This window comes from Panthera uncia, chromosome A2 (genome assembly GCF_023721935.1).
Source record: "Panthera uncia isolate 11264 chromosome A2, Puncia_PCG_1.0, whole genome shotgun sequence".
In the NCBI taxonomy this organism is placed as follows: domain Eukaryota; kingdom Metazoa; phylum Chordata; class Mammalia; order Carnivora; family Felidae; genus Panthera; species Panthera uncia.
In genome coordinates, this window is record NC_064816.1 from 85,386,252 (window position 1) to 85,404,234 (window position 17,983).

General features: G+C 36.3%; 1 protein-coding gene and 1 non-coding gene across 2 annotated transcripts in view; one reads left to right on the forward strand and one right to left on the reverse strand.

The window, feature by feature from the left end:
* The window catches only part of SEMA3D (semaphorin 3D), a 202,327-nt gene that overhangs the window by 90,817 nt on the left and 93,527 nt on the right, over nt 1-17,983 (reverse strand). Inside the window, exon 3 of the mRNA XM_049641372.1 lies at nt 15,937-16,097. Within this exon, the coding sequence (XP_049497329.1) occupies nt 15,937-16,097 (161 nt within the window). The remainder of the gene's footprint in view (nt 1-15,936; nt 16,098-17,983) is intronic.
* On the forward strand, nt 3,444-3,546 carry LOC125931140 (U6 spliceosomal RNA). The gene has a single exon (XR_007460393.1). It is a non-coding gene; the product is annotated as a U6 spliceosomal RNA (small nuclear RNA).

Consider the following 17,983-nt stretch of genomic DNA (forward strand, 5'->3'; position numbering starts at 1 on the left):
CTCTGCGCTGACAGTTGTAGAGCCTACTTGGGACTCTCTCTCCCTCTCTCTCTGCCCCTCCCTCTCTCTCAAAACAAACAAATAAACTTTAAATATCTTATTGTTATAAAGTCTATTAAAAAAGGGAAAATATAAAATTCTTCTATATTAAGTAAATAAGACATAAAGAAGAGAAAGATTATCACAGGGTTTTCGTTTGTTTGTTTGTTTTGGTTTGTTTTTTTTTTACCTTGAACCAGTAGAGTGAGTGACTGAGTTAAAAAGTAGGTCATGACATAAATGTTTCTAAAATTGATTTTGCATATATTTGTAGGGGCTTCAAAAGTGAGTTATTTAAAGAGTGACAAAATGTGGAAACAATCTTTAGAGCTTCTTTGCAATCTACATGAAAGCTCCAAAGTCAGCACAGAGTAAGTACTGTTCATAAATTATTTGTTCATTACACATATAATTACAAAGGCCCTCTGTATGCTGGGCATGGTGTGGCATTGAGTCAGGAAGATAGTTCTGTAAACAGATAAGGTAACCACATTTTCTTGGGAGATACAAAGTGAGCAGAGAGCTCAGAAGATGGAAACTGTGCTCAGGGAGCATCCAAGGGACCCCAAGGGCAGACCAAGATACAGGTCTCTATTTTTGAACCACTGTTTTCACTTACTTGCGCTTAATAGCTTAGTGTGGTTTAATAGTTTTGACTCTGACTTTTTTCTTAAGGATTTGACACTAGTAACTGCAGATTTATTTTCCCTCTTTGCAAAGGAATACAAATCTCTAAAAGATGTTTTCATGGTTTTTGTACATTTTCAGTTATTAACTGTAAGTCATATAATTGTAAATTGAATTGATTGTAAGTCACGTAATTGTAAATTGAAATGTGTCATCCTAGCTAATGAAGCAATAAAACTAAAATTACAAGCAGCAGAGAATCAAGTGTTTGATTAGTGGGTAAATGTTACACAAAGATACTCAAGCACTGAGAATTCGTTGGGCTCCAGAAACCAATTTTAATAAATCTTTTAATCTTTGTTTATAGAGGATATTTTTCCCCGAATGTTATCTCACTTTTCATCATTCTCCTTCAATCCCATAAAGTCTAGGCCCTGTTAAAAATAGAAATTATCCTTTAATCATTATTATTGAAGAGTAATTCTAAGATAGTATCACAAAGATAATTTTACTTTTTAAGATAACATAAGCCTTTAAAATAAAGATTCATTAAGATTATATACTGCCTTATTTTGATACAATGCTCTCAAGAATTCAGAAATCACAAAAAGAGTTATCTTAATATCAACAACCTAGGAGATATCTGATTGTCTTCCAGACTGGAAACATTTACTTAAAAGGGGGGAGAAAAGAATCATTGTAGTCGTGCCAATATTTAAAAGCTATCATTTTAATTATGATTTATGGTGGGATTTTCTTTTACTTGCCACCTAGTCATTAGAATAAAGCATTTTTTAAAATTCCTTTTAATTCCTTGTTTGTAAAGAATTTAAAGAAGCAAAATTTCACTTAATGCAACCTAAAAATATAATAAAGCAAAACAAAAAATAAAAACTACCAACAAGCCACATAGTTACATGGGGTTGGCAGAAATATGTTCAAATAACATTTTTGTTTCTCAAAATCTTTTGAAGTGGCATAATACTGTGACACATCCATCTCTATCTGTGTCTATTTATAGAAAAACCTTCCGCCAATTCTGTATTTTTAAGGACAAACTGTGTATGCGCATGTGCATATCTGGGCGTGTGTGTGGTGTGCATGACTGTGTGCATACGTGTGCATATGGTATATTGTGCATGTGTTTGTAGGTGGACAGAGAGGGGTAACAGAGAGAAGGGAGAGATTCACACAGATACATCTAGCGAGAGATATTAACTCTGACTATAGAACAACATATTTCATGAATATTTCCAAGTTTCAGCATGGTTTTCAAAAAAAATGAACATTTATTCATTTTTGAGAGAGAGAGAGGGAGAGAGAAAGAGGGAGACATGGAAAGAGAAAGAGCATGAGTGGAGGTGGGCAGAGAGAGAGGGAGACACAGAATCCGAGCTGTCAGCACAGAGCCCAACACAGGGCTCAAACTCATGGACCGCGAGATCATGACCTGAGCTGAAGTCAGAAACTTAACCAACTGAGCCACCCAGATGCCCCTAAGTTTAAGCACGGTTTACACAAAAGCCCAAGAAATACCTGAGATCCTGAAATTATTTCAGTTGCCCAGTCAGTACCCTTAAAATACAATGTCCACAAAATCTATAAAAGCCCTCTTGATCATTAATTAGGTAATGTGAACAGCTTTGAAGCAGTGGTTATTAACAATTTCATGACTTCTGAATTTATCAGCAATAAAATGACACATACATCTCCTTGAACTTGAGAACATGGTCCATGCGGTGTCATGCCATACTAAAAGCGGCACAAGCAGGACAAACAAAACACGTACCCCTATCCCTTAAAGCTGATGCAACTGTACTACTCCCTCAGAAAGTTACCCAAGGATATTTTTCTTTCATTTATCAGACAGAGATGTACCAAAGCAGAGACGATACTTGCATAACTGCCATATTAATTGTTCTGAAATATTCCCACAGAGCACTCGTTCACAACTAATGGGGTATGATGTACCACAGTCAGGTTGTAAGGCTGTCACTTTGGTGCAAGTAGTCTTCGGAAGCTTGGCGCTTAGATGTCAAGGATTTCAAATATGTAGAAAGCTTACCACTGGTCTCTCTACCCACATGGAGGACAGACATCAGAAAGCAAACATCTTTTCTGAAGATCCGAATAAGCCCAGTAATTTCTCTCAACATAATTATTGAGGGTAAAACTACTAACTGAACTACTAAATAATTGGGGGTTGCAAATTAATTTTATTTTGAGTGCTAATCTTACAGGTCAACTTAATAACAGAAAACCACTCTGGGATACGGAAGTAAATATAAAATTTATAAAATCTCTCCACAATTTCTTGGTTAACGTTTCAAAACAAGTATGTCTGGTAAGTCAATCTCCATGTTCTATAATCTACTGATTTAACCATGCTAGTATATTTACGTCGTTTTCATAACATTTCACAATTGAAATCAAACATTTCCGAAGGATTCACTTTTGTAGGTTACACTTGGAAAGATCAAATATTAATGTCTAATATATATATATTAGTGTCTAATATATATTAGTATCTAATATATATATAGGACTCACTTTAGCAACACATTTACTAAATGGAATGATACAGATGGGGCGCCTGGGTGGCTTAGGTGGTTAAGTGTTCGACTTCGGCTCAGGTCAGGATCTCGCGGTTTGTGAGTTTGAGCCCCGCATTGGTCTCTGAGCTGTCAGCACAACTGTCTGGAGCCTGCTTCGGATTCTGTGTGTCTCTCTCTCTCTCTCTCTCTGCCCCTCCCCCACTCGTGCTCTGTCTGTCTCTCTCTATCTCAAAAATAAACATTAAAATAATTAAAAAAATAGAGAAGATTGGCATGGTAACTTTGCAAAGAGGACACACAAATTCATGAAGTGTTCCATGTTGTTTTTTAAAAAAAGAGTAAGAGTAAGAATATATACATGTATAAATATATTTTTTTTTCTTTGAGAGTTAGAGAATGTAGATTACCAGTATACTAAGGGACCATTCTAATGAAATAAAAATTCTCTTCAGTGTCACTTTGCATATGCTCATCTGCTACAAAGTTACATTTTAAACACATTTTTTAAAGAGATTCAATATTAATTTTCTTATGAAAATATAATGGGAGCTGCATGCATTTAAAAATACACCTATGATCTAATTATCCTATATTGATTTTATTTGCTTATCTCTATCCAAAATCCAAAATGTTTTTTGTTTGTTCATTTTTTGAAGGAGTTTTACTTCACTTTGGATACAAACAGGTTGGAGAAACTCACAAGTAAATACTGCAATGTCTCTAACCATAATGGTTTCATTCATAATTCATATCATTCATTAACAGTTATCACTTAGTAAGGTGAAAATGTCAGGCAATTTATTTTTAATTATTTAATCTTAGGCAAGTTACAAAAACATTCAAATAATGATAAGGCCTAGAACATCCTAAGGAAATTCTAATTATATCTGCTCTTTGTTACATCTTTGGAGAAGCAATTTAATTGACTCAAGTTAGCAAGCGCAAGGTCAGTCAAGTGGCCGTTGGCCTAATTCAGAGATGCCCAAACTGAAAGGAATACACAGAAGGGGAAGTTACAACTTGTTCAAAAAACCTAATTAAGGACAAAAATTCAGAGCCGTAAAAATGCAGACAGGCATCTCTATCAAAGAACAGGATTCAAGTTTTTGAATGGTTGTAACAAAGTTGGAAATATGTTGCTCTAAATGCCGTCTGGTAAAGGATTTGATCAACCAAGGGAGCAAAGACAGCTCTGGGTTCCAGGAACAGAAAGAGGTAAGAGATCTGGCTCATAGAGTGAAGTACTGAAAAACAAGGACAACAGCACCAAAAGTAGAGCTTCCATTATTGAAACTGGCTGGGGTAGAAACTGTTATGAATGGGGAGTTTTAACTCTCAAGTTTGGGCATGATCTGCCCATGTAGCTTCCTCCATGAAGAGTTGGGCAAGACTTGCCTCTCTCTTTGCATTTTCAGGACTCAGCATAAAGCCTCTTTCACATTTAGCCTTCTTCCACCTGACATCTCTGAATTTTAATACATTTGTGTTTATCATATCCACTGCCACTTTCTTTTCGCAAGTAAATTTAGTTTGGGACCCTTTCCTGGGCATAAAGATTGATGAAATGCAATGGAATTGAAAATGTAAATTTGAGTCCCCACTTCATGCCCATGAGCAGCTAATGTTGTGCTTTCAAATATTATCTCAATACTAACCGCAGAATGAATTTGCTGTACTTGGAATACATCTGACCTCCTCTGGATGGTTCCTTCTTATAATGTCTGCTTTACTATCACCTCCCCATTTCACCTTCTCTGAAGACCAACTAAAGTAGTTTTTTCCATCTTGCCATTTGCAGCAACATGGATGGAGCTAGAGAGCATTAAGCCAAGCACATTAAGTCAGTCAGAGAAAGTCGAATAACATATGATTCACTCATATGTGGAATTTACGAAACAATACAAACAAGCATAGGGAAAAGGAGAGAGAGAGACAGAGAGACAGAGACAGAGAAGCAAACCAAGAAACAGACTCTTAACTATAGAGAACAAATTGATGGTTACCGGAGGGGGAGGTGGATGGGGGTTGATTTACATAGGTGATGGGGATTAAGGAGTGCATTTGTCATGATGAGCACCGGGAGATGTATGGAATTGTGGAATCGGCATATTGTTCACCTGAAACTAATATTACACTGTGTGTTAAGTAACTGGAATTTAAACAAAAACTTGAAAGAGAGAAAGAGAGGAAGGGAGGAAGGAAGGAAGCAAGGGAGCAAGGGAGGGAGGGAGGGAGGGAGAGAGGAAGAAAGTTCATCAGGTTTTTTTTTTTTCAGGATTCTCACCACAGTATTTAAACAGCACTTAATACTAATTTTCTTATTTGCTTCCTTTTTTTTCTTCTCCATCAAACCCTCCCTTTAGAAACCAGAGGCACCATGAGAACAGAGACCTCACCAGTTTTATTCTCTACTAGATTCCCAGCGTCTAGAAGAGTGCTAGCAACATAGTAGGAGCTCAATAATCATGCATTATGAAAGAGAGAGGGGTGCTATCGTATCATACTACCTAAAAGAAATTTTAAGAAATCCACAAATGGATTGGTAATTTTGAATTTGTGGTGCAGCTACATGTGAATTCGAGTGCAATTATGCTTGTGGATAGATTTTATAATTCTGTGAGGAAAACGGATTGCAGCCTTCATTATCTTCTTAAGTAATATATGACTCAATGGAGTTTAGGGACTACTGATCTTGAGTGACAAGAAACACTCTTCTACTTTGTACCCTTTTTAGTACCTGGCACCATATCACATACGTAGTAAGCTCGATACTTATTGAAAAGTGATCTGCAGAGTTTGCCTTAAAATTACAGACAGAGAAAGAGTTCCTGTCAGAGTTCTGGCAGGGGTCTGAGCAGTCTGACAACATCCTGACAGTCCATTACAGTGACCAGATGGGACCTGCCCATCAGCACCCAGGCTGGGGAGCCAGCACATCCATGAACGGGGTGATTGTTTTACTTCTGTGGTTACTACACAGCATGTGCTCCACAGGCACTAGGAACAGATTAATCACCATGAAACTAAGCAGGGGGCTGTCTACCAAAAGTTAATTTATTGGGATGTCCACATGGTTTTCAAGTGTTTATAATTTCTTAATTTCAAGCATTAACTAAGAGTAAAAAAGGTGACAATTTCCTTCTATCAATAACTTGTTTTTAAATGAGAAGTTATTTATTCTGAGATTTTCTCCACAAAGAATCAATATACAAGGTAAAGCATTCAATGGGAATGTCTTATTCAGCCATGATGTGAGTTAATAGAATTGGAGTCAGAAGGTCATGGTGACTTATAAAAGCATTTCTGCTTATACTCAACGTACAGCAAGCAAGTACAGGATCTTCATGTATGAAAACCCTCTTGTTTTAGACTTCCTTGAGGAAAGGGAAATAACAAAGTGCTTTTCATGCTATGCAGAGAAGGGTGTTTAAATGATCCACTAAAACTTATTATATTTAAAATTACAAACTTACTTAGCTTGGTTATTTTCCTAATATAAGTGCTTAAAAATAGACGCACAGTTTGACCAATTTCAAGTAACCTAATATTCATAATCACATACTGAGTTTTCATGCTAAATAAGGAGAAAAATAATATAAAAAAACTGCATTATGACTGTTAGGTGGAAAGAAATAACGGTCACATTTATAAACATGGAATTACTTTATTAACAGTCTGCTAAAAAGAAAAAAAAATGATCCTCCTAAAGTGTCCAGCTTCTAGCTTAAGTGTTTTTACCTTTATGTTTATCCAGTGTTTCCTTTAAAATAATTCTGATTATTTTGTGTTTAAGTAGCCAACAGAGTAGAGTTCCGAAGCAAATGTGGGGACCTAAAATTTAGCAAGGCAAGATTAAGTTGTGTTAAGTTATTCCGCAAAAATATGGAGCTACCTTATGTAGGTTATATAATGTATATATTGCTTTTGCACATTGCTTTTTCAGGTTTTTTTTTTTAATTTATTTATTTACTTTTTTGAGAGAGTTAGAGAGCAAGGGGAGGGGGCGGGCAGAGAGACAGGGAGACAGAATCCCAGGCAGGCTCCATGTTGTCAACACAGAGCCCAATGTGGGGCTTGAACTCATGAATGGTGAGATAATGACCTGAGCCGAAATCAAGAGTCGGATGCTTAACCAACTTAGCCACTCAGGTGCTCCCCTTCACTTTAAAATCCATAGGAAAACTCTCTTTTTTTCCCCAGAAACATAGTTAGTATTTTTTTTTGCATTAAAAACAAACATAAATTACTTTAAACAGAAAAATTTTAAGTATTATACTGCTTTTTCCTTGAACACTGTAAGGTTAGCTAATAGATTTTTGTTGGGCTCATTAAAAGATCTTAGCTAACATAGCAATTCTTTGAACATTTTATATACAATATTTAATTTTGACACATATGAGTTTCAAGAGGAATGATTTTTTTAATTAATTAAAAAGGAAAAAGATGGTTATTATCTCAAAATGAAAGTAAACTTTTTGAAGATTACTTTCAAAGATCATTGAAAAATGAATCAATTCATATCCTATACTCTCTTTAAAATTTTTTTTGTAATGTTTATTTATTTTTGAGAGAGAGACAGAGAAAGAGAGAGAGAGAGAGGGAGGGAGAGAACGAGCAGGGGAAGGGCAGAGGTAGAGGGAGACACAGAATCCGAAGCAGGCTCCAGGCTCCCAGCTGTCAACACAGAGCCTGACATGGGGCTCGAACTCTCCAGCTGTGAAACGATGACCTAAGCCGAGGTTGGGCACTCAACTGACTGAGCCATCCAGGGGCCCCTCCTACATTCTCTTTTATCTAGGTTGTCAGGTATAGCTTAGCTTTGTTGGAATCAGATTCCAACAGAAATCTATGGCAAACAAGATGTCAAACAGCCAATGTTTTGTTTGAGGTTATCAACAGTCAAAAGGTAAATAATATTAATAGGAACATTAACATTCTCCATTTGGTTGTCTCTATGGTTCTAGTTTGTATACTTCAGGAATTAAATAGAATGAGGATATATAATGAGGTTGTAGGTAAAACAACATCCTTCTCAGGGCTCATTTTATGGCTTTGGTAGTAAGGCAAGATGTTAAAAGAGAAGTTTTAGCTGCATAAAAATTCAAAAATGAGATGCTAGGTCAAGAAGCAAAAAGTTTCAAAGTAGGTGGCCAAGAATCCTACAGATAATTTCACCCATGTGCAGTTACAAATACTTGGAAACTAGATATTAAAAGTTTTTTTCTTCCTTTCTGTAGAAAAGTATATTTCATCTAAGACAATCCTATCACGTGTCCTACAAACCCCAAGGTGAGGGGTAGGTGCCAGGAAAGGAGCTTTCCTGGAACCTCAAGAAGCACTTGCTGTTGAAATGCCGTTGGTGGAACATTCTAGATTAATGTCTAAAGGTGAGCGAGAGAACGACAAGCTCCAGTGGAAACACAGGCCAGATTCAGCGGCTATTTTGGCATCAGCCTGAACTTCCAGAGTGCGTCCAGGAACGGACACATGATGGCTTTCCATAGAAAAGATGGGAGCCGTACTTGCTCAAAAATGGGATGGCATGAGGTCACCTGATGTCCTGTTCAAGAGTGTTGAGTGAAAAGCTTCAGAAGTTAACACCAGTGAAATTGCAATCTGTCTCAGGATAAAACACGAGAACATACCAGTCAGAGAAGAAATGTCATCAAGCTCATCCCAGAGAACTGCAAGGGAAAGATCTCCAAAAAGAGGGAATCCCCCAGAACTCACTAAGTCACTTTGGAAAGAAAAATCATCTTTAAACATCTGACAAGGACAGAAAGTCGAGAAGTGAGATCCCTCTGACAAGGACAGTAGAGCAGACATTTCTCTGAGTCCTCTCCTCCCCTCTTCTCCTGATTTGACTGAAGGGGTCACACACTGTGTTCAACAAGCTTAAGGGAGAGGAGGACTGCTAGGAAGAGACACAAAGAAGCCTCTGAACATCTCCCTGTCTGGGAGCCTTCACTCACATGGCATGTGCAAACGGGGACAGGTAGATGGAACAGAGGCTCAATTTTACATGAGGTTGAAAGTTTTATTACATTAGACGGGACATTTGAGTTGCTGGATAACAACTGTGTTACTACCAAAGAGTGACCTCGAAAACCATTGCTGCCTGCTAGAGTTACCCAACAGGTCCAGAAAAAGAAGGGGTTCCACAGAGCAGATTGAAAGGAACGTGGGAGGTAACATAAAGTTGTTTATTATTACACTCTACAAGTTGACATACCAGTTGCTGTTAGATTAGTAGGTAAAATAAATAACAACTGTAGTCTCAGACTAAGTTTATTTCTCATTGGTCTACTTGTCTGCCTCTATAGCCCACTTGAAAAGAAAAAAAAAAAAAAGAGAGGAAAAAAAAGGGAAACCAAGAAAGAAATCCTTGAATAATATGAACACAAAAGCAGTACTTAGTTTAATAAATCATCACTTTTGTGATCTGTTTGCTTACATCCTGGTCTGGACACTCACTCCACCCATGCATGGTCTGAACTGCTTCCAAAGTGAGTAACATTTTCAGATGGAAGGATCCCAACAATTCATTAACTCAGAAGTCCAACTAACGAACATAACCAAATGGAGTACTGGATTTTTTTTTCTGTTAACTATGACTCCACTTAAAAAAAAAATGAGGGGTGCCTGGGTGGCTCAGTTGGTTGAGCGTCCGACTTCGGCTCAGGTCATGATCTTGCAGTTCGTGAGTTCAACCCCTGCATCGGGCTCTGTGCTGACAGCTCAGAGCCTGGAGCCTGCTTCCAATTCTGTGTCTCCCTCTCTCTCTGCCCCTTCCCCATTCATGCTCTGTCTCTCAAAAATGAATACAGTTAAAAAAAATTTTTTTTTAATTAAGAGAGAGAAAAAAAGAGAGAAAGAGAGACTTTCAGCTTGTATATATAACTCCTGGAGTTTATATAGAGAGGGCTCTGGATTTTATATGAATTACTGCCAGGACTACTTAAGTCTGGCTGAAGTGGAGAACGTTCATTTGTAGTCAAAGTAACAGATGCCACAGAGTTTAAAATTATTTGTTTAGAAACCACAGGTCCTTAAACCATAAGGCACAGATGTCAAAATGCATTATGATGATGATGATGATGATGTCTACATGAACAGGTTTCTAATGCTTAACTTAAAACTTAATGATAAACAGATGTAAATGTCCACAGCTGACCACCTTTCTCAAGGACTATTAAAATTACGTTTTTCATATATTTCCTCTGACTCTAGAGATGGAGTAGGATGTTAAGGGCTAGGTCAGGGAAATCTAGTCTCTCTAACTCGAACTATAAGAAATATACAGACAGACAAGAGAACAACTCTGACCACTCAAGTTCTCCAACATGTTTTTCCTCCATCCTAACTGAGCCAGGATACAATAAACTGCAAGTTCCAAATACAAATGTAAACTATTTTTAATTAGCCATTTAACAACCCCCCAGATTTTGCCCATCCATCTTGAACTAGTTCAGATACCATGCACATATGACAACAGTAGACACTCAACTGATTTTTTAATGAAAACATGAAAAAGAAACACATACTGAAGTAGAACAAAAGAAAAAAAATAATCAAAAGTCAGTCACTAAAAAGTATCCCAAGTTATACTTCTATAAATCCATATAATTGGTTTCAACCTCAGAGACTGACAAAACCAAATCACAGGAGCATTATTTGGGGTATAATTCTGCTAGGATATATATTCAGTGATACTTAAGTGATATTTAGTTATTTGATTTAAAAATATATATGTTCTCTGTACATTAAATATTTAGTGGAGGGGTGCCTGGGTGGCTCAGTCAGTTAGGCCGTCCAACTCTTAGGTTCAGCTCAGGTCACGATCTCATGATTCATGAGATCGAGTCCCACATTGGGCTCCAAGCTGATTAATGCTGGGCCTGCTTGGGATTCTCTCCCCCTCTGCCTCTCCTCAGCTTGTGCTCTCTCTCTCTCAAAATAAATAAGTAAACTTATTTAAAAAATATTTAGTGGATAATGCTAAATACTACAACAGAGTAATTATGTAGTCTTCAATTCTTTGAGTTCAATTGTAATCTAGTCTCTCCTGACAACGTCACCCCAATAATGTTTACAATATTGAAGGGAGAAAACTTAGGGAGTATCAGGAACTTTGAAGAGATCTGCAGCAGAATTCATAAAGCCTACATTAAGTAGAGAGTCACAGAGAACTTTTATACAATGAGTCAAAGGAGAATGAGAAGTGCATGGTAAATAGCCCAGTCCCCATTCAAAGAGGGTATGATTTGGATGGGGGATATATTTACTTATACCAATGCATAATGATAATTCTATAAAAGAGGACAACTGACATTGATATTAATATATATAATTGCTCTAATAAATACAAAGAATTGTTATGTCCTCTAAGGGTGAGGAAGCCTTGGGGAGTAAAAGGCAACAAAAGGGTAAAATTAGATAAGTGCCTTCAAAATTCAGAGGAGTGAGGTGAACAAGAAAGTGAATGGCAATTTCAGGAAGCTTTAGCAAAGGCACAAAACTTGAAAGTTATTTTGAAAAGAACGGGGGCGCCTGGGTGGCTCAGTCGGTTGGGTGGCCAACTTCGGCTCAGGTCATGATCTCGCGGTCCGTGAGTTCGAGCCCCGCGTTGGGCTCTGTGCTGACAGCTCAGAGCCTGGAGCCTGTTTCAGATTCTGTGTCTCCCTCTCTCTGACCCTCCCCCGTTCATGCTCTGTCTCTCTGTCTCAAAAATAAATAAACGTTAAAAAAAAAAAGAAAAAAAAAAAGAAAAGAACTAACAGCGCAGGTTGAGTAAATGAATGAGAGAGAGGAAGGCAGGGAAGCAGAAAATAAAATGCAAGTGAGGGAATAATGAACAGTGGATAAAAATAAGATTGGAAATCAGGTGAGCCTTAGAAATCAACAGAAATCTGGAGTTCATTCAAGTTCCTTGAAAATCAAGAACTCCAGAGTATGTAAGCAGAGAAGAAATATGGTCAGATTTTTATTTTTTTAAGAGATAATACTGACAGTCATGGTGAATGGATTAGATAGGGAGAAAATGGAGAATCCCTTTTATAAGATAAACTCACTTGAATAGTGGTATTATCACTTACACTAGAGGACGATATTGAAATGGTCGCCACCTTATCAGTTTGGCTTGTCAGTTGAGGCTTTTTGCTGGGTCTGCATCACAGCACAGTTCTTTCTTTATCTAATAGTACTTCCCCACGGCCCCTCTCACATGTGTTGATCCCCAGAACACTCCCTTACAAATATCCTATAAAATAATTTCGCTCTCCCAGTTGGCTTCTGGCAGAATTCAACCTACAGCCCAACAGTAAAAATGGTTCCAGATCCACATCCTTCCCTTGGAATGGGATCTTGTTAGGCTGGTTCTGATTTTTCTATTTTGGTCTAGTGTTGGGAAAAGGAAACGTTGAACCAACGCGCATATCTATCCTGAACCTGTCCCACAGAGATCCACAGACTGTTCCCTAGCTGAAGAGAGGCCTTAGGGACCAACTGAGGAAAAGCCTACTTGAAGTGAGAGACTTCACGTCCCCACGTGTGCTGACACTTGTCATTAAGTCTATTAAATACCTATAGAAATAGTCCTTGCCCTCAAGAAAAGATCAGAATCTTATCCCTTTTACCTAAATGTTGCATCTTTTAAAAACAAAAACAAAAAACAAACAAACAATAAGACAAACAAACAAAAAACCTTGGCATACTTAATTTTTACTTTCCAGAGGAGTAGAAATACTCTGAAATATTTAATTTTTACTTTCTTCCTCTACAGTCGTACCCATCAAACCCTATTGAACATATACCTGTATCATTCATTGTAGAAGACTCAAAATCTAGGTGGAATAGAGTAAACATAATACAAAGGATATTTTAAAATATTTATTACTGAATTTTTTTTGTAAAGAATGTTACCACAGGCCAGGGGCAAATACGAAATGATGGCGATTTTTCAATAGACACGTCCCTGTTTGTACAAGAACTTTTAAGTAAACATATATCCTAAATTTTGACACTTCAATGGAATACTTTCTACAGATTTTTTTTTTTAATTCGCCAGAGGAAAATATCCCTAACCAGTCATTCCTAACTCAATTACGTGTTGTAGATTGCTTTAGGTCTTGAGAGTACAAAGGACATCCTTCAGCCCCATGGAGTCCCAACATGTGTGGTTTCTTCCGCAGAGAACTTTGGATTTTTGCCGAAGGGCATGGAGCCAATGCAAACCACGTAGGTCTAAACACTGCTAAAGTACTACATCTTGACACTTTAAGTTGCTACTGTAGAGTACCTTTTAGCACTGGAGTGATTTATATAAGTTTTAAATGTAGATACCTACAAAAACATAAATTCTTTCCTTTTCCTTTGTATGCATAACCTCTTTATGAATTACACATTTGATATGATAAAGGAATATCAGGCAGAAAATCTCCAGTACAGACCCTAATTTTACAATGTGTTCAAATAACCATTTATTTCAATAATAGCATGAGGGAAATCAAAGTTTCATAAATATTTATTTTATTAAATATTAGCACATTTCATGGATGGAATGCAGCCAAAGAGAGATTTGCTTAAAATAGTTACAGAAGGAAGTTATGTTATCAGAATTTATTTTAAGCGATGATGTAATGCACTCATTTCAGATAAATGAACTTTTTCTTCTAATCCCTGAAGGCAGAGAATAGCACAAGAACAAATTCCCTTGAAACTATGAATTGCCTTTTGCTATTACACTGAAGCTGAGACATATTTGGAAAAATGCTTTGTTAGCTATATAGCAGCTCTTAAAGCAAAACTGTGAAACTGACTAAGATTTTCCTTGGTGGCTTTCCTTAAAGGAGTCATCTTCTGCTAAGATATTTACTGATTATTGAGATATTAGTTGATACCACCAATAGGCTCTCCTATACAAATATATATTTTTTAAATCCTAAAGAAAATATATATCCTTAAGCATAAACGGAACAGAACGACAATGGCAGAATGAAGGTAAGCTTTTCAAATTCTAGCCCATATTCACTGCTTATTTACTGTAAACAATATTCAAACTATAGAATAATTATATTTTTTAAATAAGATAATCTTATGAGTTTATATTATGAGTATGTCGATTATCACATCACCTACTGCTAATATTTTACCCTCATTGTTTCTTCTAGAAACATCCAACACATGCATACACATTTGCATTCAAACACTACTTCTTTATCAAGTCTGAACACTCACAAGAAACATCTCCTTTCAGGGTTTGGGAGTGGCTCAGACAATTAAACGCCCAACTCTTGATTTTGGCTCAGGTCATGATCTCATGGTTTATAAAATGGAGCCTCATGTCAGGCCCTGTGCTGACAGCAGGAAGCCTGCTTGGGATTCTCTCTCTCTCCCTCTGTCCCTCTTCTCTCTCTGTCTGTCTCTGTCCCTCCCCAGCTCATGCTTGCGTGCTCTCTCTCTCAAAATAAATAAATACATTTTTAAAAAGATCTCCTTTTCTTTTGGTGGACCTCAAAAATGTACAGAAGAGCTACTTAAAAATTAAATTATTAAAAGGCAAAAAACACTACTTCTGATGCAGGCATTAATTAAGCAATATTAACACATATGGAGACAACTATTTCACCTATGTAGACTAAGCCCTTAGTGTTGATAATATTCAAATAACTGAGCAACTAATATTTAGTTTTTAAAGCATTTAAAAATCAGAGGTTTAAGTTCAAGTGGTCATCGTAGGTGACAACTGTTTGAAGCTTCAAAGTCCTACAGTGACTTGTGAACGACTATTTTGGAATGGAAAGAATTCTCTATTAATTCAGTACTGGGGACTATTGACCTGAAATCTTGTAATGGCTCCTAGTATTTTGTTTTTCAATGCTTCTGAAAAAGAAGAAAAAGAAAAACCAATCTAACATGTCTCGTAGATGTAGAATGAATTATATATTATGTCTTCTCATCAGTCATTCAATCCTTCCAGTCTTGGCATCCATCTGGGCTTGCATAGATATTGATATTTGCTAACGTACTTGCTGATCATAATTTATAAGGCCTAAAGGATGGCACTGTTTCCTTTGAGCATTATGTTGCTAACTGAAAAGGTAAAGCACAGCAGCAGCTGCCTTTTTTTTTTTTCAATAACTAGCATATATTTTCTTTCAGTGGTAGATTATTCTTAATGAGGCCATAGTTGAGGTATTAATAATCCTCACCTTCTGAGGGTGCTTGGGCCATAGGAGAAACCTATTCAGTTAAGAAATAAGAATGTGAAAAAAAAAAAGTGTGGTGTTAAAATGCCACCTTAGTCACACTGTCAATTTGAAATATGGTTATTTGTTAATTGAAAGTTAACAAAAACTTAATTTTACAGTTACTATGAATATAAATGTTAACCCTTGATGAATAACTCATTTGGCAGCTTTTCAGTCTAAAACATTACATTTCTCTTGTACAATCCCTTTCATTTATATTTTCAAACGTTCTATTATTACACTTGTTCACTGTTAACAGAGAACATGCATATGTACTTAAATCCACAAAACTCCAAAACATACATCAAAAGCCAGGTGTTCTTCTAACATGTTCTTTTTGGATATGTAAATGACCTAGTGCATTTGAAACTGAGTCACTTAAAATAAAAGAGGAGAATGGCATAGATGGAAATAAATGCATTCAGCCTTAAATATTTATATATATCTTTATATATAAATAAACTGACCTTCTTAAAGTTTTTGTTTAAGTCAACCAGACTGAGCAGGAAGATGTGGTCCTTCGCTCCTACAAGCAGCCTGCCCCTCTCCTCATCCAACAGAATGGTTTGGAAATCTAGTCCTTCTGATGAACCCAAAAACGGAATGCAGCTATTTGAAAGCAGCAAGTCTATGGGAAAGTAAAAGGGGAATTGAAAGAAAGAAAACATTAATTAGTAAAATATTTACTTGCCTCAATACATACATTTCTGCACTTTGTAAATGCATATATACAGCATGCATGCTCAAATTTAGATAGAAGCAAACAAGATACAGTTTTTTAGCACATAATCATTTAGAAATCACTGTGATTTATTACATTTCATTTTACTGATACAACATTAATCTTACATATGAAAAATGCAAGATATTAAAATGCGTATTTTCAAAGCAACTGAATGCAAAATATTTCACTATTCTGTCCACCTTCTTAAGTTACAAATGAAAGCATCAGTTTGAAACTGATTAAATAAATCAATATATGCAAAGTAAGCATGAAACTAAGTGTATGATAAAACTTACAGCATTTCTTCACCCCCTACTTTTGATAAACACATCACTATGTTTGGAGGATTATACGGTTCCTATTTCATGCATTCAGGGAGTAAACAAAGAAGCTAAATCCAAGAAAATGGATTCTGAGAGATATATGATCCTGAACCAGTAAAGAGATCAAAATAGTAAAGCAGGAAGGGACCTTGAAAATCAATTAATACGAATTCGTGATTTTATAAGTGAAGGTATTTAACTCCAGCAAGGTGAAGCCATATGCCTCAAGTCTCAAAATCAGGTGATGGTAAGGTTGATAATACAGCCTCAGTCCCAGTCTCCATTCTCTTTGACACTTGTCTGTATGTCCTAATTCTTTTTTTTTTTTTTTCACTTACAACTGTGATATGGATAGACCTATTAAATTTAGGTCCGGGTTTACAGAAATACAAATCTTTCAACAGATTTTGCCTCAAATACTTATCATACCCTTTCATTTTCTATAGCCTTATAATATTAAATACCAATATAATAATGCCACTCATCACTCATTAAAGTCCATTATATGTTGATGGACTTTGAAACTAAATCATTATTTTCAAGTAAGTCATTATTAATTGATGAGAAAAATACAAAGAGGCAATGTCTCAGAAACAGGTAACAGGATACTTCCAAAATGTATCATGGCAATTTTCAACCTCTGTAAATGGATATATGAGTCTTTTAAATTTAAAGCCTATATATTCCACACATCAACTGTGGGCTCTATTGTTACTCCATATTTTTGAGTATTCCCTTCACTCTTTTCTCTAATTTACAATGGTTACATGTTATTTCCCTTATTCATCACGATAGATTTTGGTCTTAGTTTTGACAAACCCAAAGGCTGTATGCTGAAGAAGAAGATATGAAATTATCTGAATTCTCAAGTGAGTGTGGTGTTACTAATGCTTATCAATCTTGCTTTATGTATACTGGATAGAATTCTGGATATAGTAACCCAATACTAATTATTTCCTCTCAAGCTAAATATGACTTCAGTAGTTTTTCAGACCAGAGACCCTTGAAATAATATTTTTTAGCATCTCCAAATACAGTAACCCTATTTTTGTAGGCTAATATCTGATAAACATTCCATACTAACTATAAAGTAGAACTGAGGAAAGAATAATGGAACCGAGTGGATAGATAAGACAGATATGATCTAAAGCCTTAACAAAAGAAAACATTTCACACAAACCCTTATTAACTGAGGTGATTTGGTATGTTCCATGACATTTCCACTTGTTTAACAAAGAATAAAATGGGCAAAATGGAAAAAGTATGCAAGGGGCTCCAAGAGCATATCTTGACCCAATTAATAGAGAAAAGTAGGTTATATGATATACATCTTATTATTTCAAGTGCCCATGGATAATAATCAACTATTTTGAACCATGCATTTGCAACGTTCATTAACAAAAGGAAACATGGGTTAGCCTAATGAGTGTGAGATTTGTGTCTGGACCACTTGGGACATATCCCAGC